The 26,574-nt window shown below is 46.1% G+C and overlaps 3 protein-coding genes across 3 annotated transcripts; all 3 read right to left on the bottom strand.

Annotated features, from left to right (window-relative positions):
• Positions 1–7,233: 7,233 nt before the first annotated feature.
• On the bottom strand, positions 7,234–11,706 carry LOC135384141 (neprilysin-1-like). Its single transcript, XM_064613359.1, has 2 exons — positions 11,516–11,706; positions 7,234–9,367 (listed from the first exon to the last, which is right to left on the bottom strand). Exons 1-2 carry the CDS (start codon positions 11,519–11,521, stop codon positions 7,271–7,273), a joined length of 2,103 nt encoding a protein of 700 aa, XP_064469429.1. The 5' UTR covers positions 11,522–11,706; the 3' UTR covers positions 7,234–7,270.
• A 1,628-nt stretch (positions 11,707–13,334) lies between these two features.
• On the bottom strand, positions 13,335–17,733 carry LOC135384140 (neprilysin-1-like). Its single transcript, XM_064613358.1, has 2 exons — positions 17,706–17,733; positions 13,335–15,380 (listed from the first exon to the last, which is right to left on the bottom strand). Exons 1-2 carry the CDS (start codon positions 17,709–17,711, stop codon positions 13,335–13,337), a joined length of 2,052 nt encoding a protein of 683 aa, XP_064469428.1. The 5' UTR covers positions 17,712–17,733.
• A 4,172-nt stretch (positions 17,734–21,905) lies between these two features.
• On the bottom strand, positions 21,906–25,785 carry LOC135386453 (neprilysin-1-like). The gene is made up of 2 exons (XM_064616358.1): positions 25,529–25,785; positions 21,906–24,002 (listed from the first exon to the last, which is right to left on the bottom strand). The coding sequence occupies exons 1-2, from the start codon at positions 25,532–25,534 to the stop codon at positions 21,906–21,908; spliced, it is 2,103 nt and encodes a 700-aa protein (XP_064472428.1). The 5' UTR covers positions 25,535–25,785.
• Between the last annotated feature and the right edge of the window lie 789 nt (positions 25,786–26,574).

Here is a 26,574-nt window from a genome sequence, read left to right as displayed (position 1 = left end):
CGATTGCACCACAGAATGGGGTCCGGGTCTTTACACTTCTGACGCGTGTTTATTGCGTTGCTGACCAAGGCAATAAATGCAGGGATTCTCTTGTACCCAGTCCCCTGGAGATACACCTGGCAATATGAATAGAAACCGTTTTCTGACGAAGGCGTCCGGCTATTCACAAGCAAGGCCAAGCGTGGGACCCGCCAATCGTACTGGAGGATAAATGACAGATGCGCGAATTCCAAAAAAGCTCTGACGAGTAAGGAGAGTATTTTGAGTACCGAGTAGCAAATACCGAAGAAAGTATTTTAAATGCTTTAAAATACTTACCGGAAAAAGTATTGCCTAGAGTACCAAAATACCAAAAAAGTATTTAAAATAGTGTATTTTGAGCACGTACTCAATAAGATACGTACAAGTCTGCCCTATAGCGTATGTGGGCCTGAAATGCGGAAACGCTTCATGCCACCTATACAGTGTTGTACATAACGGCGCTAGCAGTATAATGCCGCTAGCGTATACGCTACTTTCTTTTCAGCAGCGGAGTGCCGATACCGCTACATTTTAAGTAGCTAGCGGAAAATGTATTTCCGATACAAATTCGAGCAGACGCGTACTCTTTCTCCGCGACCGCTGGTGTCTGGGACGACCGGTGCTGTGGTCCAACGAATTTCATAAGTTAAAGGTACTGTAAAGCAGTAGACAAGCAGGATATGCTGGCGACGTGGCTTGAGACTTTGTTGATTGTAAATCCCATATGCGGAATCATACGACCGACAACGCTCTCTAAATATTTTTAATTGATCATTAAAAATCCGGCATTGTGCAGCGGCGCGACGCCTGGTGTCGAACGACCCCCTGTGCAGTGGGCAACAGTGTCGAATATGTATTATGTATGCAGCACTATTTTGTCGCGTTTTGTTCTTTTGGTGGCTATATTATTTCGTATCATATTTCAATAGGAATGCAGAGACCCCTTTTTAGTGTGTTTTTTGAGAAATAAAATCAAAAAGAAACGCAGCGCTGTTCGGCTTCCGGCCCAGTGTTATACGCATGCAACGTGGTTGCCGCCGTATGCGGTTGAGAGTACGGATCCCTTCCGAATACTAATACAGTGTTGCCCGTAATCTTTAGTTTTAATTTTCTAATTAACTGCACCACCGATGGGAATGAAATTTGCACCGTTTTTGTGCTGATGGCTCTGCTGCTTTACAGTACCTTTAAGTCCCACTGTGTAATGTAAAATAATGTAATTATCTTCGAGTATCGCAGAACCTATCTAATTTTTCGTGTGCGTACGTGTACCTTTCAACGGTTTGCGAAACGCATAACGCTATGTGATATACTGATAAAGTATAGCACAAATGCTGCCGAACTGGTGGAGGAACTCCATACTGTAAAAAAGCCTGTTTTTGGGGGGGAGGGAGGGAAGAAAGAAGAAACGGACGACACAGAAAGACTCAAGAGGAGGAATATGAAGAACGGGGCTGGTCTTTAACTGTACAAGCACATGCAAACTTACTGTATGCGCGTTTGATGATGTATTTCAGCTGCTTAGGTTAATTGTATTTATCGCAGCAGGTAAACAGTACGTTGTATCGTGCGAGATACGAACACATAGAAGCATTGGAAACAAAATGTCATTTCACGGAAGAAAGCTTTACTTTAAATGTTTTTTTTTCTTTGTAGTATGATGTGACCATGGTATAAGTAGCAAGAACGACACGGATGGAAGAAATGACAAGGACGGCTGCTAACTCACAAGTAAGTGCATTCGCTATGCAACGTACGTTTAAATCCAAACTAGAAAATACACGATAGATTAGGAACAGGTTGCGCTTGGCACATGTATAGGAACTTGAAAGACATTTGTGAACATGTCAGTTTGTGAGGCGAATTATATTTTTGTGTCTATTCATTGACCAAGGCTCGCTACGTGCGTCATGCTAAGGTAACCGACTTCAACAGGAGAGAGACTAACAGAAGGACTTGCTGACGCAGTGACGCTGTCTGTTCCTGATCTACCGTTTACTTTCTCGTTTGTATTTAATTTCTATTATGTGTTAATGCTAGTTAATTGTTAGTTGAAGGTTAGTCGTCCTTGTCAATTCTTCCGCCCGTGTCGTTCATGCTGCATACGTGCTATGGATACTTACCATCTACACCGCCTTCGTTCTCTGTTTAGTATGATGTGAAACAGATGTTGATGAAGCATTTATGTTGAGCCACAAAAAAAAAGAAGATACTGAAGACGATAGCAGGTTTATTATGGTACAAGCTTTCGGACGGAGTCCGTCCTTCATGAGGCGCGCCCTGTCTGTACCACCTGTCAAATGTATCGCACCTGATGAAGGACGGACTCTGTTCGAAAGCTTGTACCGTAATAAATCTACGATCGTCTTCAGTGTTTCTTTCCTTGTTTTTTTTTTTTTTTTTTTTTTTGTCTTCGTGTTTTTCAACTACGGTCTTCACTGCCCTTCTACGTCTTTGCCTTTCTGTTGACATCGTAGAACGTGAAGAAAAACAATGTGCAAGTTTCCGGCGATGCAGAATCAAAAATCTTGTAACAGGTCCTCAAACCTGAAGAAGTGCAGCCTACTGCACGAAAGTCTTGTTTTTAATGTATATAGTAAACAGCTGATGCTCTTAACCGTCTTTGTTATTTTTTCCTTTCTGTTGAGGTTAAATACTTCTGGCGGATATTTGGGACCACAAAGCGCATCAGTATACCCTGTCCCAAACCTGCCTACACAGTTTTGATGTCGGCAACAGCACCAATTACCTTGGTTGCAACTTGTCGTGTACGTTTATGACACATGTTGGCTAATTGGAGGAATTTAATGGCCTACAGTCGCTAGATATACATTGAACAACGATGTGCATGAAAGCCGAGAGTATAAGTAGGGGGAAATAGCGGGAAAAATATTTACGTTACATCAGAGAGTTTTAGGAGAGCGTAGAAGTTTCACGATAACGTTTCCTGAAAACATGATAAGCCAATTGCCTGATTCGAGTGGGTAATACCACTGTCACACGGGCAGTCTTCAACGACCATTGAGATCAATGACCATTGAAAATGCAGGCAGCACCATCTAGCGTGTAATGTGTCAACCTATCAGAAAACATTGGATCCAATGCTCGTTGAGAAGTTGATGTGTGACACGGTTGGTGGCGCTCCGCGCATTTTCAACGGTCGTTGGTTTCAATGGTCAGTGAAGGCTGCTCCTATGACAGGGTTATTACATCTCGTTGCTGATATCTAATTGACTGACAACGATACGGAATCGGAATCTGAGGGAGCTTACGATTTCCTAAAACTCCCTACTTATTCGGTTGCGGTATCCCGTTACGTTTTCGAATTTTTAGCGACGCTAGTATTGCGTTACTTTTGAGTGAAGTAGCGGTATTCCGTTACTTTGTTTTTGGTAGCGGGTACAACACTGCATATGGACAGCCCCAAATACAGTTGTGACAGTCCAGACCTCTTCGTTGGCACTCAGAGGAACGGTAGAAGAGCAATCCATAAGGCTTTTGCATTTTTTTGCTCCGCACCGTTGGACAAATAATATGACACGACAAATAATATGAGTTCCTCCACAAAAACCATGATCACGTCTGACGTGTTGCAGGGGAGGAAGAAATTTGATATTACTGACTTGATTTGATATCTACTTGCAACTTTGAGAAACACATCCAACAAAAAATTCATTTGTTGCACAGATGTCCCTGGGCGTATCGTCCCACAATTCACGAGACATCCAAAGGGGTTCATATCGGTCCGTGTAATTCTGTGTTGCTTTCTTGGTAAAATGCGTTACCTTTATGCGCTTAGTTTCAATACCCGGAACGCCGGGCATCGCAAGTAAAACACGCGACTGTCAAGTTTTCAAAACTGCTATCATTTGGATGATACTGGATGACTGAAGGACGTACTCGAATGGCTGGTAAGAGATGAGTAATTGTGGGCGGTGGACCACGGCTACTGGTTCAGATGGGTATATGCTATACGATATTCCAGAGTTCAAAATCCACAATTCCAATATGAAAGCTTAAATATCTGCGAAACTTATAGTATCTGTAAAGCTTTTATCTGCTCTTACGTGGTGTTCGGGGAACTTCAAAATCGCTTTAGCGATGCATACAACGTTCCGCGATCTAAGCCGGAAGAGACACACGTCGTCTGCTTCAACGCTTTTCTTGTAACTCTGGCACAGCTGCACTAAAGAAAATGTGAGATGAGATTTTCCATTGATAAATAAATTATCTGCGGCAGTAGTCCTCAAAATGTGAAATTTTCCATAGACAAATAAATTATCTGCGGCAGTAGTTCTCAAAATGTGAAATTTTCCATAGACAAATAAATTATCTGCGGCAGTAGTTCTCAAAATGTGAGATTTTCCGTAGGCAAATAAATTATCTGCGGCAGTAGTTCTCAAAATGTGAAATTTTCCGTAGACAAATAAATTATCTGTGGCGCAGTACTTCTCAACTTTCTGCTCCCTGGACCCCCCTTCTGCCATTTATCAGATCGCTATCCCCCTTAAATGACTCAACAGTATTTTTTTAATTATTAATTTATGTTAGCGCCGCGAGGCAACTGTAGCTACGAGCAGCGTACAGATGTGGGCAGGTCGAGAGAGGCCAGCAGGAAGGAGTGGGGGACAGGGAGGAGGGTTAGTATGCCTCCTGGGTCGACTTGCGGAGGGAACCGTGTGCCGACGTCCTTCTGGAAAGTCTTCGGAAAACCCAGGGAAAACCCCGGTGTTAGGATTCGAACCCACCACCTCCCAGTCTACAGCGCGACCTTGGCTTCCACAGACGAGCGGGACGCCTTAAACCCGCTCGGCCGTGCCGCTGGTATATACAGGGTGTCCACGCTAAGTGTGAACAGATTTTTTAAAAATATATATAACACTTTTTCCAAGACGAAATCAATTGCAATATAGCATATGCTGAAGGGCACTCCCTAGCAGGGAATTAGCAAAGTCCAAAGGCAATGTCTTAATTAACTTTCATTAATTAACTTTTTAATTATAAAAGCTACAAAGTTGTCCCAATGAGAACATCTGTTCCCTTCGGTCACCTGATATCGTAGCCGTTTTCAGAACAAAAATCCGTTCGATAGGTCGCCCGCAAAAATTCGTGAGGGAACGCCATTTTTTTTGCTTTATTTTGTTCATTGCGCTTCTTAGAAGACGCGTATTTCCTTCATCCCCAACGGGAGAGGGGGAAGGAGCACAGTGCCGCCTCATGCGTCGAAGATGAGCTTTAACTTGCGGAAACAAAACAAAAACAAATGTATCGGGTGACTCTATCGGAACTGGCCTTTCTTGGGTTGCATTTTCTGTTTCCTTTTAATCTTTTTCCAGGACGCGAGAGGCGATAGTGTGCTCTTTCTCCCTCTCACATTGGGGGTGAAAGAAAGACGCGTCTTCTAAGAAGCGCAATGAACAAAATAAAGAAAAAATGGCGTTCCTTCACGAATTTTTTGCGGGCGATCTATGGAACGGATTTTTGTTCTGAAAACGGCTACGATATCAGGTGACCGAAAGGAACAGATGTTCTCATTGGGTCCACTTTGTAGCTTTTATAATTAAAAAGTTAATTAATGAAAGTTAATTAAGACATTGCCTTTAGACTTTGCTAATGCCCTGCTAGGGAGTGCCCTTTAGCATATGCTATATTGCAATTGATTTCATCTTGGAAAAAGTGTTATATATATTTTTAAAAAATATGTTCACACTTAGCGTGGACACCCTGTATACTCAAAAATAAAATTATTGGAGTAATGCAGACAAGAAAATTTACAGTATTGTATTGCTTATTCTTCAAAGTATTGTTTGTTGCCTCAGACTTTGTCTCTAATCAGCCCTTCCGTTTCCTCTTTCCGTTTACAAACAAAAGATGCCATTGTTGTGTGGGCAACCACACGAGCGCGACTCCCGATTGCCGTATGTAATTGCAGATTGATTCAGGTGTTGTCGAATGGTAATTTCTGGCAAACTGTGTCCCATTATTCTCATTGTCCCGGACTCTCTGTTAATTTGTTTTGCCCACACCGGCCTTGTGACGTCAGCCGCGGACACTGGTCTTTTCCTCACACGCTTTCAGACATATGTCGGCACAGTTCCCTTAGAAGCCGGCCCAGGACGCACATTCCCCCAGGGGCGTCAGTCGTGACGTTGCCCGCTTCTATGTGAGGCCGACAACGGCGAGCCATTTCACCACCACCACCACCACCAATACCACCGTTCCTGGCAAGGAAGATGCGCGTCTGGGGGATTTCAACTGTGTAAGTGACTCAGACGGCGATGTCCCGCGCCAAGGACTGGGTAGACTTATAATGCTTGAAGCCTTGGCCGATTGTTGACCACATTGCGCCTTGGTTATGCGTGCTTTCTGGCGTGTAGCTGCTGTTCCGGATTCTGCATTTTCAGCTAAATCACGTTAACTGCCTCCTGTCGCTCGTGCACCGTAACACTCGATACTTCATGTGTAGACATGCGCAGCGTGGGAACAAGGCGCTTCATCCCTCCACCGCGATTCTGCCGTCGTACTTGATGTAGAAAGAATAAGGCAACTCGGGGGGTGTATAATACCTGATGTCACCGGCGACACTAAACGCTACTTGTTCAATCAACACCGGACAACGCAAAAGGTAGCGTAAAAGTAGACAGGCACCATTAATGTCAAGAGTACCTGGAATCACCTTTTTAATGCAGTCTCGCTTTTCTTCATTGTCCGATACCCACAGATAGCAGCAGCTACCAGTCCATGTCGTTCGAGGGTCCTGAGGTGCTTATTGTACTGCACTACTACTAGAAGCCTCTGCATTACCGAAGGACCACGAATCCCATGACGTTTTGAAGCCCATTCTTTTGCCTGAGGGTTATCCTCAGACGTTGCAGCCAATCGCAATACGGAGTAGAGAATGCGGGTGCAAGCTCTTTGCAGAAGTCGTCGATTCCGACCCACTGCTTCACTCGTGCACACTGACACGGACCTGGTCAATCATGCCATGAGCAGGGCTTTAGCCCATTCAGCTGCCTAGGAGTGAAATCTGTTACCCTTCGATGCCACGTACACGCCCCAAATTTCACTTGTGCCACTCTTTTCTTTTTTTTAAACGCGTTACATTTACCAGTTTACCATTTGAGGTTTACATGTTTACATGAAGAATTGTGAAGTGTCTAATGACAGTACCCGTTTTAGGAGTATCACTCAGTAAAGACACAACACAGAAAATGACTAGTTTAAATGCATCTAATTTTAATGCATTTGACTAGTTTAAAAATAACGTGCATTTCTCCCGAGGATTCATTGCGGCATTCCAGTCGCAGGAGAATATTCCGGAAAAGTCCGGGTGATTCTTGAGAGCCTCGTTGCACCGGACGTCTGGGTACGTGTCCACGGGCTGCCCACATAGAATATAACACGTGCTCACGAAAAATATTTGGTCGGAAGAAAAGCCAGGAGCACCATGAAGTCTGACGTCGTGACGAGAGCGCGTGGAACCTCGATACGCGTCCCATGCTACGCGAACGGAAGCAGCAGCGTCCAGAACCGCCTTGTTCGCGTCCTCGTCATTCGTAAAAGGTTTCTTCATGCACGCCTCGCTAGCGTTTCTGGACGTATTGTACCTCAATATCGCGAGAGCGGCGGAGCCTATGAGAGATCCTAAGGCAGCGTACTTGACAGATTCTATTATGTCGCTCGTGTACAGCGGCAGCGTCATCGCGTATGGAGGAAGCTGGAATGTTGAATCAGCTCCGTCGTAAAGAGTGTACCCTTCCTTGCCACCAATTGCTCTTCCGATGAAATACGAGCTGGCCATTTGCCAAAGGCTTCTGTTCGAGTACCCGTCCAAATCTTCAACGATTACGCGCCAGTTGCTGAAGAACGAAGGACCCATGTCACTGATGTTCGAGAAGGTAATGTTGAGAAGATCTGAGTCCCCGTACGAGTCTTCATACTTCATTATTGTTCGTAGTTCTTTCCCGAATGCAGAATACGAGTTAGGGTTTCCAGGTATCCTGGTCTTGTCGAAAGCAGCATGGCCAATGTCATCGGTGATGTTACGGATGTCCGCTACTGAACCATCTGGAACGTAACCCTTGAAAAACTTCCTGTAGATAGCCCATCCCATGAATACTTCTGTGATCAGCAAGCACCGTTTTCTGTTCTCGTGTCCCGCTTCCGTAGCAGGGTGCATAGGGTCGTAGTCTCCATAGTAAATGTCCAGAAGTTCTCGGTTGACGAAAGGAGCACACGTCTGTACCATGACCCAGCCAATTTCATAGTGAAGATACTGCTCCCCGACAGTACTCAAAAGCTTGCTGAACGCGCGTATGTAGTCAATATTTTCTCCACTCAAATCTACGGGTGCGTCCGCTGGAAGCTGGTATTCGGACTGCACGAGTTCTGACCATCTCTCGTAAGAAATTCCTTCCGTCAGGAGCGCCAGATCACGCAAGTTTTTCGGCAGGTCCGTATAATTATGCCTGGTGTAGTTCTGTAGGCTGCTCAGTATGCTGTCTTCAGTTTCCGCGAACTTGGAGTACGGTACGAATTCATCCTCTCTGTAGCGCGCTTTGAGAGCGCTTTGTGTCTGTTTATAATACCATTCGTAACTTCCCATTTTTCTGCTTCTGATTAAATCAACCCTGTGCTGGTGATTGGACACCATGTCTTCACCGCCGAATAGGACAACCTCGGGCCCCCTTTTGCCGATGTTTACGATGTTCCTGACTCTGAGAATCTTGAACAATAGAACTAATGACCTCAGAGCGTCTGGCTGCTTGGACAGTTTGGGCCACTCAATTTGGCTCTCATCAAGTATCTGCCTAAAGCCCTCCAAGTTTCCAGGTCCTTGCTGAGAAGCTTTCCTGCACGACTGGAAAAAGCATGCCGCTTTGTCGCCAGGGCTTTGCCCCCACAACGGAACGTCCGCCATGAGGGTGTCGCTTAGCACGTCCATGAAGTAATCCATGTGGTGTCTGTAAACAGACTTTGACTGTCCTTTATTCCAGCCGTCGCACACGTGGTTGTAGAAGTTGTCGCAGGGGTGAAGTCTTTGGTTGATGGCGCTGTTCAGGGCTCTTTCATACACGCTGCAAGACATAGTCTCGCAAAACGAGTAGCTTTCGTCGTGTGTTCCGATACCGTACTTCACAGCAAAATAGATGGCCACTCCGAGCAACAGGAGGAGGAGGAGGAAGATAGGAACGACGCCATAAGGAACCTTGCGAATTACGGACGTGTCTTGCCTATTCGTCGTGTCACTTGGCGGCGACATCGCGAACAGTGCGTTGAGTTGTACTGCAGAGATGCCGTCGGGCTTCCGTGATGGAACTAATAGGCGCTCGGCATCGGACGCTTTCTGGAAAGGAGAAAAGACGTCAAACAATTCCTGACCGTTATACGCTTACTAAGCGTCAACCGCATACGAAGATTTTTTGACGGAAAACCGGCCACGGTCACCGGTTTTTCCCGCTGAGCCGACGCGAACAATGGGAACGTCACCGATCTGCGACGACAGCGGTGGACAGAAGTATCCGGCGAAAGGCGGAAGCGACCGTTCGACGGCAGCCACTAGGACCGCGAACGGAAATGACGTCAGGCGGCCTGCTGGGTTTCGGTTCCTCGTCGCCTGCCGGCTGCTATCTGAGGGCGCTTTCGTAGAGCTCGCATTGCCAACACAGTGAACTCTCGTTAATATGACCCCCGATAATCTGACATACGCCCTTTACGACCATACTCCTGGGGAACAATGCAGTGAAACCTCTCCAAATCCCCACCGTTAATATGACAATTCCGCATTATTTTCGGGAACGACCATGGTCATAATAACGAGGGTTTACTGTATGCCTTGACAGCAATAACGTTTTCTGCGTGCCACTACAACATTTCTATGTGTCGCAACATATTTATCAGTTAATTTGAAGTCAATATTTAACACAGAGTAATGAAACGCCCGCTAGGGCGCCACCGTCCGCCATAATGAAAATCTGTGCACGCGGTTTGTCCCGCCGATTCTCCACAGGGTTGTTCGAGAAAGTTCGCCAGTTTCCCGCCGAGAAATCGTCGTATGCGGTTGGACCTTTAAGTCGTACATACCCTTATGGGATTTGTAAAGCATCTTTCGTGCACAACAAACCTTCTGTTTGGTGCTAAAAGAATAATACTTTTTTTTAAATTGACACCATTTCCTGCTCTTCACTGATTCATTTGTTTCGCCGAATCTGAGAGGTATTTAATAATACCTGGTACTGCAATCAAGGCACTATTCGACCACGGATTAGCACCATAACCGTCACCCATTCGCCTCTAAGCCCATACCTCTTATATCGCAGAGTCGTTGGAAAGATAGATAGATGTAGAGATGGAGAGAAGTAAGATGTAATCAATGCAGAGCTTACGTTGCACTTGACGTTGCTCGTACGGAAGCGCCAGTGTCGGTAGTGGACTTGCCCCCGTGACCTCGCACCTGGTCGTCATGACCCTCACCTCTCATCGCGTTCACCGTTCACTTTGTTTCAGATTTGTGTTAATATCAATTGTAAACGAAACCGCCTCAGGGCCGCTGGAGAGGTGGCGGTTTTAGCCGATTTCGAACGGGTTAGATCGGGTAAAGTGAGTTTAGGTAAGGCTGGTACAGGTTGTGTGTTTCTAATAGCTCTATTCTCGACTTTAGCAGTGTTCTAAATATTACATGCAGCGAATGAAAGCCGACAATAAACTTCGCCGGGCCTAATCATGACGAGTTGTTGCACAGGAGCGCAAACGACACACTTTATCAGTTGACTCTTAGGGCACATTTATGCTGCAGCATCGCTGCTCGCTGCTCGCTGCAGCTTCAAGCACATCGCTGCTCGCATAACCGCTAGGGTGCGTTTACCCTGCAGATTGCTCAAGATGCTGCTCGCTTTCGCTATATCAGTCGCCTAGCAGCGTTCACTGTGGAAGGATGGAAACGAGGAAAAGTGGGAAGGAGGAAACCGACTTCATCACAACCAATCGCAGGTCGGATTTCAAGACGCCAGTCATCAATGATACCAGGAAGACAAACATGTTTACATTCCTAGGTGCAGCGAGCAGAGCGGCAAGCAGCGGCGAGGATAAGCGAGCAGCCAGGCTGCAGGGTAAATGCACCAACAGAAAGCTCTGTGTTTGACCTGTCATCGCCAGAAGTCAGGTAGTCCCCGGGCATGTTCAAACATGTTTGGCAGCATTGTTGTGGCGATGATCATGGCGTGCATCTTTGGCAAGCAGCGATGCTGCAGCATGAACGCGCCCACAGAGATACATGTGTTTGTTTCGTCATCGCCAAACAGCGATGTGCCATGTGCCAGCAGCGATGCTGCAGCATAAATGTACCCTTACTCTGCGGGCAGAAGCTGATGCCATAGTGAAAGTTCGCTCTGTCGAGTTACCAGACACTTGTCACTGTTAGGAAATGCAAAGCTATGGCGCGGTACTGGTACATAAACGTGAACTATACCTGTTTTTTATCGGTAAAAATACTCACCGCCATTGCGTCGGGGCAGAGAAGGCAGTGTCATGCAAAGAACCCACTGGAAATGGGTGAAGCCGAGTGAACCAGGAACAGTGGAATGAGTCCAACAGAGAATGCTTCTTCTTCTGCTTCCTCCTCCAGCGCAGAGAATTCTCTTGGGCCGCTTCGAATGCGTGAGCATGTGCAATGCCAGTACAGCACGATGGAACCGATCTTCTTCTTCTTCTTCTTCGTCCACGGAGAATGGCTCGTTACACCTACACTTCGTCTTCTTCTGCTCCATAAAAAACATGATGATGAGGACGATAATAATAATTTGATTTGATTTGATTTCGGTTTTTTTTGGCGCATTAGCTGCTAAGTCCATTTAGGGAGTGACTTTTTCGGGTTAAACGTCTTTCTCAGATTCGGGGGGATAAAAATCGGGCGTTATTTTTAAATCTGTAATTCAGAGAGAAATTGGGTGTTATCGGGTTTTTTGTTTCTCCTCTTGCCTATTAAGACCTTTCCTAATCTCTCTTTTTTGTTCATTTGATGTTTTTTGTTTTGTTTTTTTGCGAGATCGTGACCTTCCAGCGGTAATCCCCGAAGGCATAGACAGTGTTGACACACATGGGTGTATTGCTGACACACGTGGCGACCTTTGTTCGTCTTCAGTGGAAATGTCACTTGTTTTCCCTCCCTGGTTTTCTTTTAAATAATGAATCAATCAATCAATCAATCACTTGAGGATTTCATAGTGACTGGAATTCGGGGAGAAATCGGGTGTAACCCGAAAAAAGCAACACCTTTGAGACAGCTTCTAAGAATATTGTTAACCTTAATTTTCCAAGTTTCACTGCAATGTGCGAACAATGTTATCCCATATCGTGATGTACTGTAACCCAGAGCATGTAACACTGACCTACGAACTCCCGAAGGAGCTACTTACCTAAGCGGAAAAAAAAGCACGCAGGATGTTTGTCGCAGTCACTTAGACACATACGATAGCTGAGAATTCCACTTCATAACGAACCCTGAGACTACACGGGGAAAAAACACAATAAACAGGAGCCTCAAACACAGTTGCTGTGTTTACCAGCTGTGTTTGAGACTCCTGTTTAGTGTGTCTTTTCCCCAGTCTCAGGGTTTGTTATGAAGATCAATTATCATCAGCTCACCCGCTTTCTCACCGCTCTTTACGAGAATTCCACGTCATGTCCGAATCGAAGTACAAGCCTTAGGTACTTCCTAGTTAGTGAATACGTTCGTGGTTGCGAACCAGGTAAAATAATAGAGCATGTGGCATCAAGGGTAGGGACTGCGAAAGCAGATGAGCTGGGTTTTGTCGAAGTTCAACTGTGCAGCACTTTTAGAGAGCCAGTTACAAACATTAGTGGCATCTATCTGTAGCAGCTGAATGGCCTCACGTTGAGATGCCGTTCAGATGATGTCAAGTGTCGTCGGCATACGGGGCGGGACTCTGCCCTTCGGTTTCATAGTGTGAGATACATGGGGCTGCGAGCAGTTTGAGCAACGAAGATGCGCCGCGTGGAACGGCCCCCAGTTAATAGCAATGGGCAGTACAGAATGCAAGCTCTTTTCAGCACGTTTATCAATCGATTTCGACTCTACTCCACTCGTACATCGATACGGACCTCGTCACTCATGCCGTGTGCACGTCTATAGTTCGTACAGCTGAAATTTTAGACTGAAATTCGTTACCCTAAACTTCGCACATAACTAAAAAAATTGTGCAGAAAATAAGCGACAGTACCAGTTTTTTATTGTAAGAGTATCATCATTGGATAAAGGCATGAAGTAAAACATGACTCGTTGACATTTGACTTTTTTAACGTTTGACGTAGTTTAATAACGTGCATTTTTCCCGAGGATTCATAGCGGCCTTCCGGTCGCAGGAGAATATTCCGGAAAAGTCGGGGTGATTCTTGAGAGCCTCGTTGCACCGTATGTCTGGGTATGTGTTCATAGGCTGCCCACATAAAATATAACACGTTGTCATGAAAAATATTTGGTCGGAAGAGAAGCCAGGGGCACCACGAAGTCTAACATCATAATGAGATCGCGTAGAACCTCGATACGCACCCCACGCTATGCGAACGGACGCAGCAGCGTCCAGAACCGCCTTGTTCGCCTCCTCGTCGATGAAAGGTTTCTTCATGCAGGCCTCACTATCGTTTTTGAACGTATGGTACTTCAATATCGCGAGAGCAGTGGACCCTATGAGAGATCCTAAGGCAGCATACTTGGCAGATTCTATTATGTCGCTCGTGTACAACGGCAGCGTCATCGCGTATGGAGGAAGCAGGAATGTTGCATCAGCTTCGTCGTAAAGAGTGTACCCTTCCGTGTCACCAACTGCTCTTCGGACGAAATGCGTGCTGATCAGTTCCCAAAGGCTTTCGTTCGAGTACCCGCGGAAATCCTTAACAATGCCGCGCCAGTTGCTGAAGAACGAAGGACCCATGTCACCGATGTTCGAGAAGGTAATGTTGAAAAGGTCTGAGTCACCATATGTGTCTTCATACTTCATTGTTGTTCGCAGTTCTTTCCCGAGCGAAGCAGCATGGCCAATATCATCTATGATGTTACGAACGTCCGTTACTGACGCATCTGGAACGTAACCCTTCAAGAACTTCCTGTAGATAGCCCATCCCGTGAATACTTCTGTAATCACCAGGCACAGTTTTCTGTTCTGGTGTTCTGCTTCCGCAGCTGGGCGTAAAGGGTCGTAATCTCCGGAGTAAATGTTCAGAAGTTCTCGGTTGACGAAGGGCGCGCAAGTCTGTACCATGACCCAGCCAATTTCATAGTGAAGATACCGCTCCCCGACAGTACTCAGAAGCTTGCTGAACGCGAGTATGTAGTCAATATTTTCTCCACTTAAATCTACGGGCGAGTCCGCGGGAAGGTGGTATTCCGACTGCACGAGTTCTGACCATCTCTCGTAAGAAATTCCTTCCGTCAGGAGTGCCAGATCACGCAACGTTTCCGGCAGGCTCGTATAATTATGTCTGGTGTAGTTCAATAAGCCGCCCAGTATTCTGTCTTCAATTTCCGCGAATTTGGAGTAGGGCACGAATTCATCCTCTCTGTAGCGCGCTTTGAGAGCGATTTGTGTCTTTCTATAATACCGTTCGTAACTTCCTAATCTTCTGTTTCTGATTTTCTCTATCCTCCGCTGCTGCTTGGACACCTTGCCTTCGCCGCCGAACAGGACAATCGTGGGCCCCCTCTTGTCAATGTTTATGATGTTCCTGGCTCTGATAGTCTTGAACATTCGAACTGACGACCTCAGAGCGTCTGGCCGCTTGGACAGTTTGGGCCACTCAATTTGGCTCTCTTCAAGTATCTGCCTAAAGCCCTCCAAGTTTCCAGGTCCTTGCAGAGCAGCTTTCCTGCATGACTGAAAAAAACGCGCCGCTTTGTCGCCAGGGCTTTGCCCCCACGACGGACCGTCTGCCATGAGGGTGTCGCTTAGCACATTCAAGAAGTAGTCCATGTGGTGTCTGTAAACGGACTTTGATTGTCCTTTATTCCAGCGGCCGCAGATGTAGGTGTAGAAGTTGTCGCAAGGCTGAAGGCTCTGGTTGATGGCATTCTTCAGCACTCTTTCGAGCACGCTGCAAGCTGTAGACTCGCAAAATGAGTAGTTTTCTTCGTGTGTTCCGACACCGTACTTTACTGCAAAATAGATGGCCACTCCGAGCAACAGGAGGAGGAGGATAGGAACGACGCAGCAAAGAAGCTTGTGCATTACGGAGGTTCCTTGCTTATTCGTTGAGTCAGTTGGCGGCGACATCGCGTACAGTGCCTCGAGCTGTACTCTGGAGATGCGGTCGGACTTCCCTGATAAGCGCTTTCCTTTGGACGCTTTCTGGAATAGAGAAAAACGTCGACGAATTCCTGACCGTTATCTGCTCACAAAGCTGCATATGCGTGTATGGGATCCGTATGGGATCTTTTCTACACAACCGGCCTACCCTTTTGGTGCAAACAAATCACATTAAATCATTTTCTCTTCTATTCTTCACTGGCTGATTTGTTTTGCCGCAACTATTCGAGAGACACAATTAATAAGAAAATAGATACACTATTCGATCACGGATTAGCACCATAACCGTCGCCCCCGTCTCTCATGCACCTTTGGCAAGATGTAATCAATGCTGAGCTTGCATTGACGTTACCCGTACGGGAACGCCGCTGTCGGCAGTGGACTTGCCCCCGTGATGTTGCTCCTGGTCATGATGACCAGGTCCCGGACCTCTTCAGGAGCATGTGCTTAGTTTCTTACCCCCATGCAGCCGGGCGATTGGGAATCTCGCCAGCAACGCCAATTACGTCACTAAAACAGGTGAAGCAGGGAAGGGCTGTTTCAACGGGAAGTTGGCTGTTTTATGAAAAAACACGAACGAATTTTGCGAAACTTTTTGATGTTTCTTCTTGGAAGGTATCTCAAGTGCATATCAGATTAGCTTCAGAATTCGAGATTCCTCGCGAACACCACCTTTAAATATAACTGATTTTGCGACGCTCGCTTGCGAATTGGGGTGGTCATTTCATAGTAACACGGCCGGGCGCTGTGATGACCAGGAGGGAGCGCGCATGGCAGTCTCTGAGCAGATACTGAACCGGTTTCAATCCGAGGGAGACGAATTTTTGCAACCAATCACTACAAGTGATTAAACCTGGATTCATTTCATCCCAGAGACAGAAAACAGCATGGAATGGCGACATAAGGCTCCCCCACCGCGAAAGACAAGCACGAGGCAGCCATACTTATGCCAGCTCGGCGCTCGCGCTGGATGACGTGATTGTTGCCACCCAAACGCAAGTGCCAGAAATCTAGCGGTTTTAGTCGCTTGGATCACGCTAGGAGCATCGCGGTCCTTCGCCCTCGGGTTCCATCGTCTGCTAACCTACGTTAACTTCGACGTACGGGCCAATGAGGTAATGAGTGCCCTCGCCACCCTCGCGATGCGGATGTGACGAGAGCGGATATAGTTTGACAATCCGCTGCCCTGCCGGAAAAAATGCTAGCTGGCAAATTCCTGGCGCTCGGAAAGGGCCACGCGAACGTGCCAGATCTGGCAAACAGGCAGGATGGCCACTCGAATTCGCACGTTGTCAGTTGAACCTTACTTTACGGGCAGAAGCTGCTTTCATATTGAAAGTTAGCTCTGTCGAGTTAACAGATACTTCTGTCACTGTTTGGAAGTGCAGAGCTATGGCGCAGTACTGGTACAGAAACGTGATTTACATTTAGCAGTGTTCTAAATATTACATGGCAGCGAAGGAAAGTCGACGATAAACTTCGCCGGACCTAATCATGACGAGTTGTTGCACAGGAGCGCAAAACGACAGACTGTCAGTTGACTCTTACTTTGCGGGCAGAAGCTGCTGCCATAGTGAAAGTCAGCTCTGTCGAGTTACCAGACACTTGTCACTGTTTGGAAATGCAAAGCTATGGCGCGGTGCTGGTACAGAAACGTGAATCACCTGTTGTTTATCGGTAAAAATACTCACCTTTACTAGTTTGAACCGCACCGGCTTTCAACAAACATAACAAAATACAGTTAACGTTTCGGGTCCCATTCGGGTCCCAGATCCCAGTCAGAACCAATTAGACGGGTGCTCTCCCAGGTGAACATTAAAACTGCATTTAAGCCCACGACAACACTGAGGAACGTACTAAGCCACCCCAAGGACAGAACACCACCGGAAGAAGAACGAGGCGTTGTATACAAGGTATCTTGTCAAGATTGCCCTACCGTGTACATCGGAGAAACAGGAAGGAAGACACGAACAAGAATGAAGGAACACAAGAAAGATATCGAGAAATCAGCAACAAACTCAACAGAACTGTGTGAACACGCGCGCAACACAGGGCACGTGTTAGACCTGGACAACCCATGCATTCTGGCGAAAAAGAACAAATGGGGGGTGAGGAGACAGCTGGAGTCATGGCACATAAAGAAAACAAAAGAAGTTATCAATCGACAACCAGGCCCCCTCCCAGAATGCTACGCTCCTCTTCTACGTAAATACCCGGTGACGACCAGGACAGCGTCATTCTGATGATGGGACCCGAATGGGACCCGAAAGCCGGGTCATTTTGTTATGTTTGTTGAAAGCCGGTGCGGTTCAAATTAGTAAAGATGTCTACTCCCGGCAATTGGACTATATTCACAAAAATACTCACCGCCATTGCGTCGCGGCAGAGAAGGCAGTGTCATGCAAAGAACCCACTGGAAGCAGGAAATGGGTGAAGCCGAGTGAACCAGGAACAGTGAGCGTGGAATAAGTCCACCAGAGAATTCTCTTGGGCCGCTTTGAATGCGTGAGCATGTGCAATGCCAGCGCAGCACGATGGAACCGCTCGTTCCACCTACGCTTTGTCTTTGACTCCCTCTAGTGTTGGTTTATTTGCCCGTCATATTGTGTAGCGCAGACATGTACAAAATCCTGCACAAAAATATTTCAAACAACATACTAAATACTCCAGAGAAAAACTATTCAAAATAAAGCACAAAATACTCAAAGTAATTTGAGTCGAGTACTAAATATGCTATGAAGTATTTAAGATACTGTTTAAAGTACTTTAGTACTGGCGGTAACTGAAACGCGTATTCCGAACGTGGCTGTTCAAATGTAAGGAATAAACGTGATCTTTTATTTGCAAGGTCTTGGTGTCGGGTAATGTTTGGTAAACTTTGGTGATAAGTTCTTACCCAAAAGTACCCTCCTATATGTCAGCTCGGGTCTTTACATTTCTGGCCCGTGTTTATTGCGTTGCTGACCAAGGCAATAAATGCAGGGATTCTCTTGTACCCAGTCCCCTGGAGATACACCTGGCAATATGAATAGAAAACCGTTTTCTGGCGAAGCTGTCGGGCTATTCACAAGCAAGGCCAAGCGTGGGACCAGCCTATCGTACAGAAGGGTAAATGACAGATGCGCGAATTCTAAAAAAGATCTGGCGAGTAAGGAGAGTATTTTGAGTACCGACTAGCAAATACCGAAGAAAGTATTTTCAATGCTTTTAAAATACTTACCGGAAAAAGTATTGTCTAGAGTACCAAAATACCGAAAAAGTATTTAAAATACTGTATTTTGAACACGTACTCAATAAGATACGTACAAGTCTGCCCTATAGCGTATGTGGGCCTGAAATGCGGAAACGCTTCATGCCAATACAGTGTTGTACATAACGGCGCTAGCAGTATACTGCCGCTAGCGTATTCGCTACTTTCTTTTCAGCAGCGGAGTGCCGATACCGCTACATTTTAAGTAGCTAGCGGAAAATGTATTTCCGATATAAATTCGAGCAGACGCGTACTCTTTCTTCGCGACCGCTGGTGTCTGGGACGACCGGTGCTGTGGTCCAACGAATTTCATAAGTTAAAGGTACTGTAAAGCGGTAGACAAGCAGGATATGCTGGCGACGTGGCTTGAGACTTTGTTGATTGTAAATCCCATATGCGGAACCATACGACCGACAACGCTCTCTAAATATTTTTAATTTATCATTAAAAATCCGGCATTGTGCAGCGGCGCGACGCCTGGTGTCGAACGACCCCCTGTGCAGTGGGCAACAGTGTCGAATATGTATTATGTATGCAGCACTATTTTGTCGCGTTTTGTTCTTTTGGTGGCTATATTATTTCGTATCATATTTCAATAGGAATGCAGAGACCCCTTTTTAGTGTGTCTTTTGAGAAATAAAATCAAAAAGAAACGCAGCGCTGTTCGGCTGCCGGCCCAGTGTTATACGCATGCAACGTGGTTACCGCCGTATGCGGCTGAGAGTACGGATCCCTTCCGAATACTAATACAGTGTTGCCCGTAATCTTTAGTTTTAATTTTCTAATTAACTGTACCACCGATGGGAATGAAATTTGCACCGTTTTGTGCTGATGGCTCTGCTGCTTTACAGTACCTTTAAGTCCCACTGTGTAATGTAAAATAATGTAATTATCTTCGAGTATCGCAGAACCTATCTAATTTTTCATGTGCATACGTGTACCTTTCAACGGTTTGCGAAACGCATAACGCTATGTGATATACTGATAAAGTATAGCACAAATGCTGGCGAACTGGTGGAGGAACTCTATACTGTAAAAAAAAAAAAACCCTGTTTTTTGGGGGGAGGGAGGGAAGAAAGAAGAAACGGACGACACAGAAAGACTCGAGTGGAGGAATATGAAGAACGGGGCTGGTCTTTAACTGTACAACCACATGCAAACTTACTGTATGCGCGTTTGGTGATGTATTTCAGCTGCTTAGGTTAATTGTATTTATCGCAGCAGGTAAACAGTACGTTATTGTATCGTGCGAGATACGAACACATAGAAGCATTGGAAACAAAATGTCATTTCACGGAAGAAAGCTTTACTTTAAGTGTTTTTTTTTTTTCTTTGTAGTATGATGTGACCATGGTATAAGTAGCAAGAACGACACGGATGGAAGAAATGACAAGGACGGCTGCTAACTCACAAGTAAGTGCATTTGCTATACCACACACGTTTAAATCCAAACTAGAAAATACACGATAGATCAGGAACAGGTTGCGCTTGGCACATGTATAGGAACTTGAAAGACATTTGTCAACATGTCAGTTTGTGAGGCGAATTATATTTTTGTGTCTATTCATTGACCAAGGCTCGCTACGTGCGTCATGCTAAGGTAACCGACTTCAACAGGAGAGAGACTAACAGAAGGACTTGCTGACGCAGTGACACTGTCTGTTCCTGATCTACCGTTTACTTTCTTGTTTGCATTTAATTTGTATTATGTCTTAATGCTAGTTAATTGTTAGTTGAAGGTTAGTCGCCCGTGTCGTTCATGCTGCATACGTGCTATGGATACTTACCATCTACACCGCCTTCGTTCTCTGTTTAGTAGGATGTGAAACAGATGTTGATGAAGCATTTATGTTGAGCCACAAACAAAAAAAAGAAGATACTGAAGACGATAGCAGGTTTATTATGGTACAAGCTTTCGGACGGAGTCCGTCCTTCATCAGGTGCGCCCTGTCTGTACCGCCTGTCAAATGTATCGCACCTGATGAAGGACGGACTCCGTCCGAAAGCTTGTACCATAATAAATCTACGATCGTCTTCAGCGTTTCTTTTTTTTTGTCTTTTTTTTTTTTTTTGTCTTCGTGTTTTTCAGCTACGGTCTTCACTGCCCTTCTACGTCTTTGCCTTTCCGTTGAGGGTAAATACTTCTGGCGGATATTTGGGACCACAAAGCGCATCAGTATACCCTATCCCAAACCTGCCTATACAGTTTTAATGTCGGGAACAGCACCAATTACCTTGGCTGCAACTTGTTGTGTACGTTTACGACACATGTTGGCTAATTGGAGGAATTTAATGGCCTACAGTCGCTAGATATACATTGAACAACGATATACATGAAAGCCGAGAGTATAAGTAGGGGGAAAATAGCGGGAAAATGTTTACGTTACATTACACAATTACACCCCACATTGCGCCTTGGTTATGCTTGCTTTCTGGCGTGTAGCTGCTGTTCCGGATTCTGCATTTTCAGCTAAATCACGTTAACTGCCTCCTGTCGCTCGTGCACCGTACACTCGATACTTCATGTGTAGACATGCGCAGCGTGGAAACAAGGCGCTTCATCCCTCCACCGCGATTCTGCCGTCTTACTTGATGTAGAAAGAATAAGGCAACTCGGGGGGTATATAATATCTGATGTCACCGGCGACACTAAACACTACTTGTTCAATCAACACCGGACAACACAAAAGGTAGCGTAAAGGTAGACAGGCACCATTAATGTCAAGAGTACCTGGAATCACCTTTTTAATGCCGTCTCCGTTTTCTTCGTTGTCCGATACCCACAGATAGCAGCAGCTACCAGTCCATGTTGTTCGAGGGTCCTAAGGTGCTTATTGTACTGCACTACTACTAGAAGCCTCTGCATTACCGAAGGAGGACCACGAATCCCATGACGTTTTGAAGCCCATTCTTTTGCCTGAGCGTTATCCTCAGACGTTGCAGCCAATCGCAATACGGAGTAGAGAATACGGGTGCAAGCTCTTTGCAGAAGTCGTCGATTTCGACCAACTGCTTCACTCGTGCACACTGACACGGACCTGGTCAATCATGCCGTGAGCAGGGCTGTAGCCCGTTCAGCTGCCTACGAGTGAAATCTGACACTTCGATGCCATATACGCGCGCCAATTTTCACTTGTGCCACTCTTTCTTCCTTTTTTTTTATGAGTTACATTTACCGGTTTACCATTTGAGGTTTACATGTTTCCATGAAGAATTGTGAAGTGTCTAATGACAGTACCCGTTTTAGGAGTATCACTCAGTAAAGACACAACACAGAAAATGACTAGTTTAAATGCATTTCATTTTAATGCATTTGACTAGTTTAAAAATAACGTGCATTTCTCCCGAGGATTCATTGCTGCATTCCAGTCGCAGGAGAATATTCCGGAAAAGTCCGGGTGATTCTTGAGAGCCTCGTTGCACCGGACGTCTGGGTACGTGTCCACGGGCTGCCCACATAGAATATAACACGTGCTCACGAAAAATATTTGGTCGGAAGAAAAGCCAGGAGCACCATGAAGTCTGACGTCGTGACGAGAGCGCGTGGAACCTCGATACGCGTCCCATGCTATGCGAACGGAAGCAGCAGCGTCCAGAACCGCCTTGTTCGCCTCCTCGTCATTCGTAAAAGGTTTCTTCATGCAGGCATCACTATCGTTTCTGGACGTATTGTACTTCAATATCGTAAGAGCGGCAGAGCCTATGAGAGATCCTAAGGCAGCATACTTGACAGATTCTATTATGTCGCTCGTGTACAGCGGCAGCGTCATCGCGTAAGGAGGAAGCTGGAATGTTGAATCAGCTCCGTCGTAAAGAGTGTACCCTTCCTTGCCACCAATTGCTCTTCCGATGAAATACGAGCTGGCCATTTGCCAAAGGCTTCTGTTCGAGTACCCGTCCAAATCTTCAACGATTACGCGCCAGTTGCTGAAGAACGAAGGACCCATGTCACTGATGTTCGAGAAGGTAACGTTGAGAAGATCTGAGTCCCCGTACGAGTCTTCATACTTCATTATTCTTCGTAGTTCTTTCCCGAATGCAGAATACGAGTTAAGGTTTCCAGGTATCCTGGTCTTGTCGAAAGCAGCATGGCCAATATCATCTGCGATATTACGGATGTCCGCTACTGAACCATCTGGAACGTAACCCTTGAAAAACTTCCTGTAGATAGCCCATCCCATGAATACTTCTGTGATCAGCAAGCACCGTTTTCTGTTCTCGCGTCCCGCTTCCGAAGCAGGGTGCATAGGGTCGTAGTCTCCATAGTAAATGTCCAGAAGTTCTCGGTTGACGAAAGGAGCGCACGTCTGTACCATGACCCAGCCAATTTCATAGTGAAGATACTGCTCCCCGACAGTGCTCAAAAGCTTGCTGAACGCGCGTATGTAGTCAATATTTTCTCCACTCAAATCTACGGGCGAGTCCGCGGGAAGGTGGTATTCGGACTGCACGAGTTCTGACCATCTCTCGTAAGAAATTCCTTCCGTCAGGAGCGCCAGATCACGCAAGTTTTTCGGCAGGTCCGTATAATTATGCCTGGTGTAGTTCTGTAGGCTGCTCAGTATGCTGTCTTCAGTTTCCGCGAACTTGGAGTACGGTACGAATTCATCCTCTCTGTAGCGCGCTTTGAGAGCGCTTTGTGTCTGTTTATAATACCATTCGTAACTTCCCATTTTTCTGCTTCTGATTAAATCTACCCTGTGCTGGTGATTGGACACCATGTCTTCACCGCCGAATAGGACAACCTCGGGCCCCCTTTTGCCGATGTTTACGATGTTCCTGACTCTGAGAATCTTGAACAATAGAACTAATGACCTCAGAGCGTCTGGCTGCTTGGACAGTTTGGGCCACTCAATTTGGCTCTCTTCAAGTATCTGCCTAAAGCCCTCCAAGTTTCCAGGTCCTTGCTGAGAAGCTTTCCTGCACGACTGGAAAAAGCACGCCGCTTTGTCGCCAGGGCTTTGCCCCCACAACGGAACGTCCGCCATGAGGGTGTCGCTTAGCACGTCCATGAAGTAATCCATGTGGTGTCTGTAAACGGACTTTGACTGTCCTTTATTCCAGCCGTCGCACACGTGGTTGTAGAAGTTGTCGCAGGGGTGAAGTCCTTGGTTGATGGCGCTATTCAAGGCTCTTTCATACACGCTGCAAGACATAGTCTCGCAAAACGAGTAGCTTTCGTCGTGTGTTCCGATACCGTACTTCACGGCAAAATAGATGGCCACTCCGAGCAACAGGAGGAGGAGAAGGAAGATAGGAACGACGCCATAAGGAACCTTGCGAATTACGGACGTGTCTTGCCTATTCGTCGTGTCACTTGGCGGTGACATCGCGAACAGTGCGTTGAGTTGTACTGCAGAGATGCCGTCGGGCTTCCGTGATGGAACTAATAGGCGCTCGGCATCGGACGCTTTCTGGAAAGGAGAAAAGACGTCAAACAATTCCTGACCGTTATACGCTTACTAAGCGTCAACCGCATACGAAGATTTTTCCGACGCGAACAATGGGAACGTCACCGATCTGCGACGACAGCGGTGGACAGAAGTATCCGGCGAAAGGCGGAAGCGACCGTTCGACGGCAGCCACGAGGACCGCGAACGGAAATGACGTCAGGCGGCCTGCCCGGTTTCGGGTGCTCGTCGCCTGCCGGCTGCTATCTGAGGGCGCTTTCGTAGAGCTCGCATTGCCAACACAGTTAACTCTCGTTAATATGACCCCCGATAATCTGACATACGCGCTTTACGACCATACTCTTGGGGAACAACGCAGTGAAACCTCTGCAAATCCACCCCGTTAATATGACAATTCCGCATTATTTTCGGGAACGACCATGGTCATAATAACGAGGGTTAACTGTATACCTTGACAGCAATAACGTTTTCTGCGTGCCACTACAACATTTCTATGTGTCGCAAAATATTTATCAGTTAATTTGAAGTCAATATTTAACGCAGAGTAATGAAACGCCCGCCAGGGCGCCACCGTCCGCCATAATGAAAATCTGTGCTTGCGGTTTGTCCCGCCGATTCTCCAATAGGGTTGTTCGAGAAAGTTCGCCAGTTTCCCGCCAAAAATCGTCGTATGCCTTTAAGTCGTACATACCCTTATGGGATTTGTAAAGCATCTTTCGTGCACAACCAACCTTCTGTTTGGTGCGAAAGAATAATACTTTTTTTTAAATTGGCACCATTTCCTGCTCTTCACTGATTCATTTGTTTCGCCAAATCTGAGAGGTATTTAATAACACCTGGTACCGCAATCAAGGCACTATTCGACCCCGGATTAGCACCATAACCGTCACCCATTCGCCTCTAAGCCCATACCTCTTATATCGCAGAGTCGTTGGAAAGAAGATAGATGTAGAGATGGAGAGAAGTAAGATGTAATCAATGCAGAGCTTACGTTGCACTTGACGTTGCTCGTACGGAAGCGCCAGTGTCGGTAGTGGACTTGCCCCCGTGACCTCGCACCTGGTCGTCATGACCCTCACCTCTCATCGCGTTCACCGTTCACTTTGTTTCAGATTTGTGTTAATATCAATTGTAAACGAAACCGCCTCAGGGCCGCTGGAGAGGTGGCGGTTTTAGCCGATTTCGATCGGGTTAGATTAGGTAAAGTGACCTTAGGTAAGGCTGGTACAGGTTGTGTGTTTCTAATTGCTCTATTCTCGACTTTAGCAGTGTTCTAAGTATCACATGGCAGCGAATGAAAGCCGACAATAAACTTCGCCGGACCTAATCATGACGAGTTGTTGCACAGGAGCGCAAACGACACACTTTATCAGTTGACTCTTACTCTGCGGGCAGAAGATGATGCCATAGTGAAAGTTAGCTCTGTCGAGTTACCAGACACTTGTCACTGTTTGGAAATGCAAAGCTATGGCGCGGTACTGGTACATAAACGTGAATTATACCTGTTTTTTATCGGTAAAAATACTCACCGCCATTGCGTCGGGGCAGAGAAGGCAGTGTCATGCAAAGAACCCACTGGAAATGGGTGAAGCCGAGTGAACCAGGAACAGTGGAATGGGTCCAACAGAGAATTCTTCTTCTTCTTCTGCTTCCTCCTCCAGCGCAGAGAATTCTCTTGGGCCGCTTCGAATGCGTGAGCATGTGCAATGCCAGTACAGCACGATGGAATCGCTCTTCTTCTTCTTCTTCTTCTTCTACCAATGAGATAATAGCCGTGAGCCACTAAGGGAGATTGGCCAGGACAAAAGGGGCGTGAGATGTTTGTTTATGTCTTCTTCTTCGTCCCACGGAGAATGGCTCGTTACACCTAGACTTCGTCGTCTTGAAGCTCCATAAAAAACATGATGATGAGGACGATAATAATAATTTGATTTGATTTGATTTGGGTTTTTCTGGCGCATTAGCTACTAAGTCCATTTAAGGAGTGACTTTTTCGGGTTAAACGCCTTTCTCAGATTCGGGTGGTAAAAATCGGGCGGTATTTTTAAATCTGTAATTCGGAGAGAAATCGGGTGTTATCGGGTGTTTTTGTTTCTCCTCTTGCCTATTAAGACCTTTCCTAATCTCTCTTTTTTTGTTCATTTGATGTTTTTTGTTTTGTTTTTTTGCGAGATAGTGACCTTCCAGCGGTAATCCCCGAAGGCATAGACAGTGTTGACACACATGGGTGTATTGCTGACACACGTGGCGACCTTTGTTCGTCTTCAGTGGAAACGTCACTTGAGGATTTCATAGTGACTGTAATTCGGGGAGAAATCGGGTGTAACCCGAAAAAAGCAACACCTTTGAGACAGCTTCTAAGAATATTGTTAACCTTAATTTTCCAAGGTTCACTGCAATGTACGAACAATGTTATTCCATATCGTTATGTACTGTAACTCAGAGCATGTAACACTGACCTACGAACTCCCGAAGGAGCTACAGACCTAAGCGGAAAAAAAAGCACGCAGGATGTTTGTCGCCGTCACTTAGACACATACGATAGCTGAGAGTTCCACTTCATAACGAACCCTGA

Source organism: Ornithodoros turicata, chromosome 2 (genome assembly GCF_037126465.1).
Source record: "Ornithodoros turicata isolate Travis chromosome 2, ASM3712646v1, whole genome shotgun sequence".
NCBI classification, from domain to species: domain Eukaryota; kingdom Metazoa; phylum Arthropoda; class Arachnida; order Ixodida; family Argasidae; genus Ornithodoros; species Ornithodoros turicata.
This window is presented reverse-complemented; position numbering and strand designations above follow the sequence as displayed.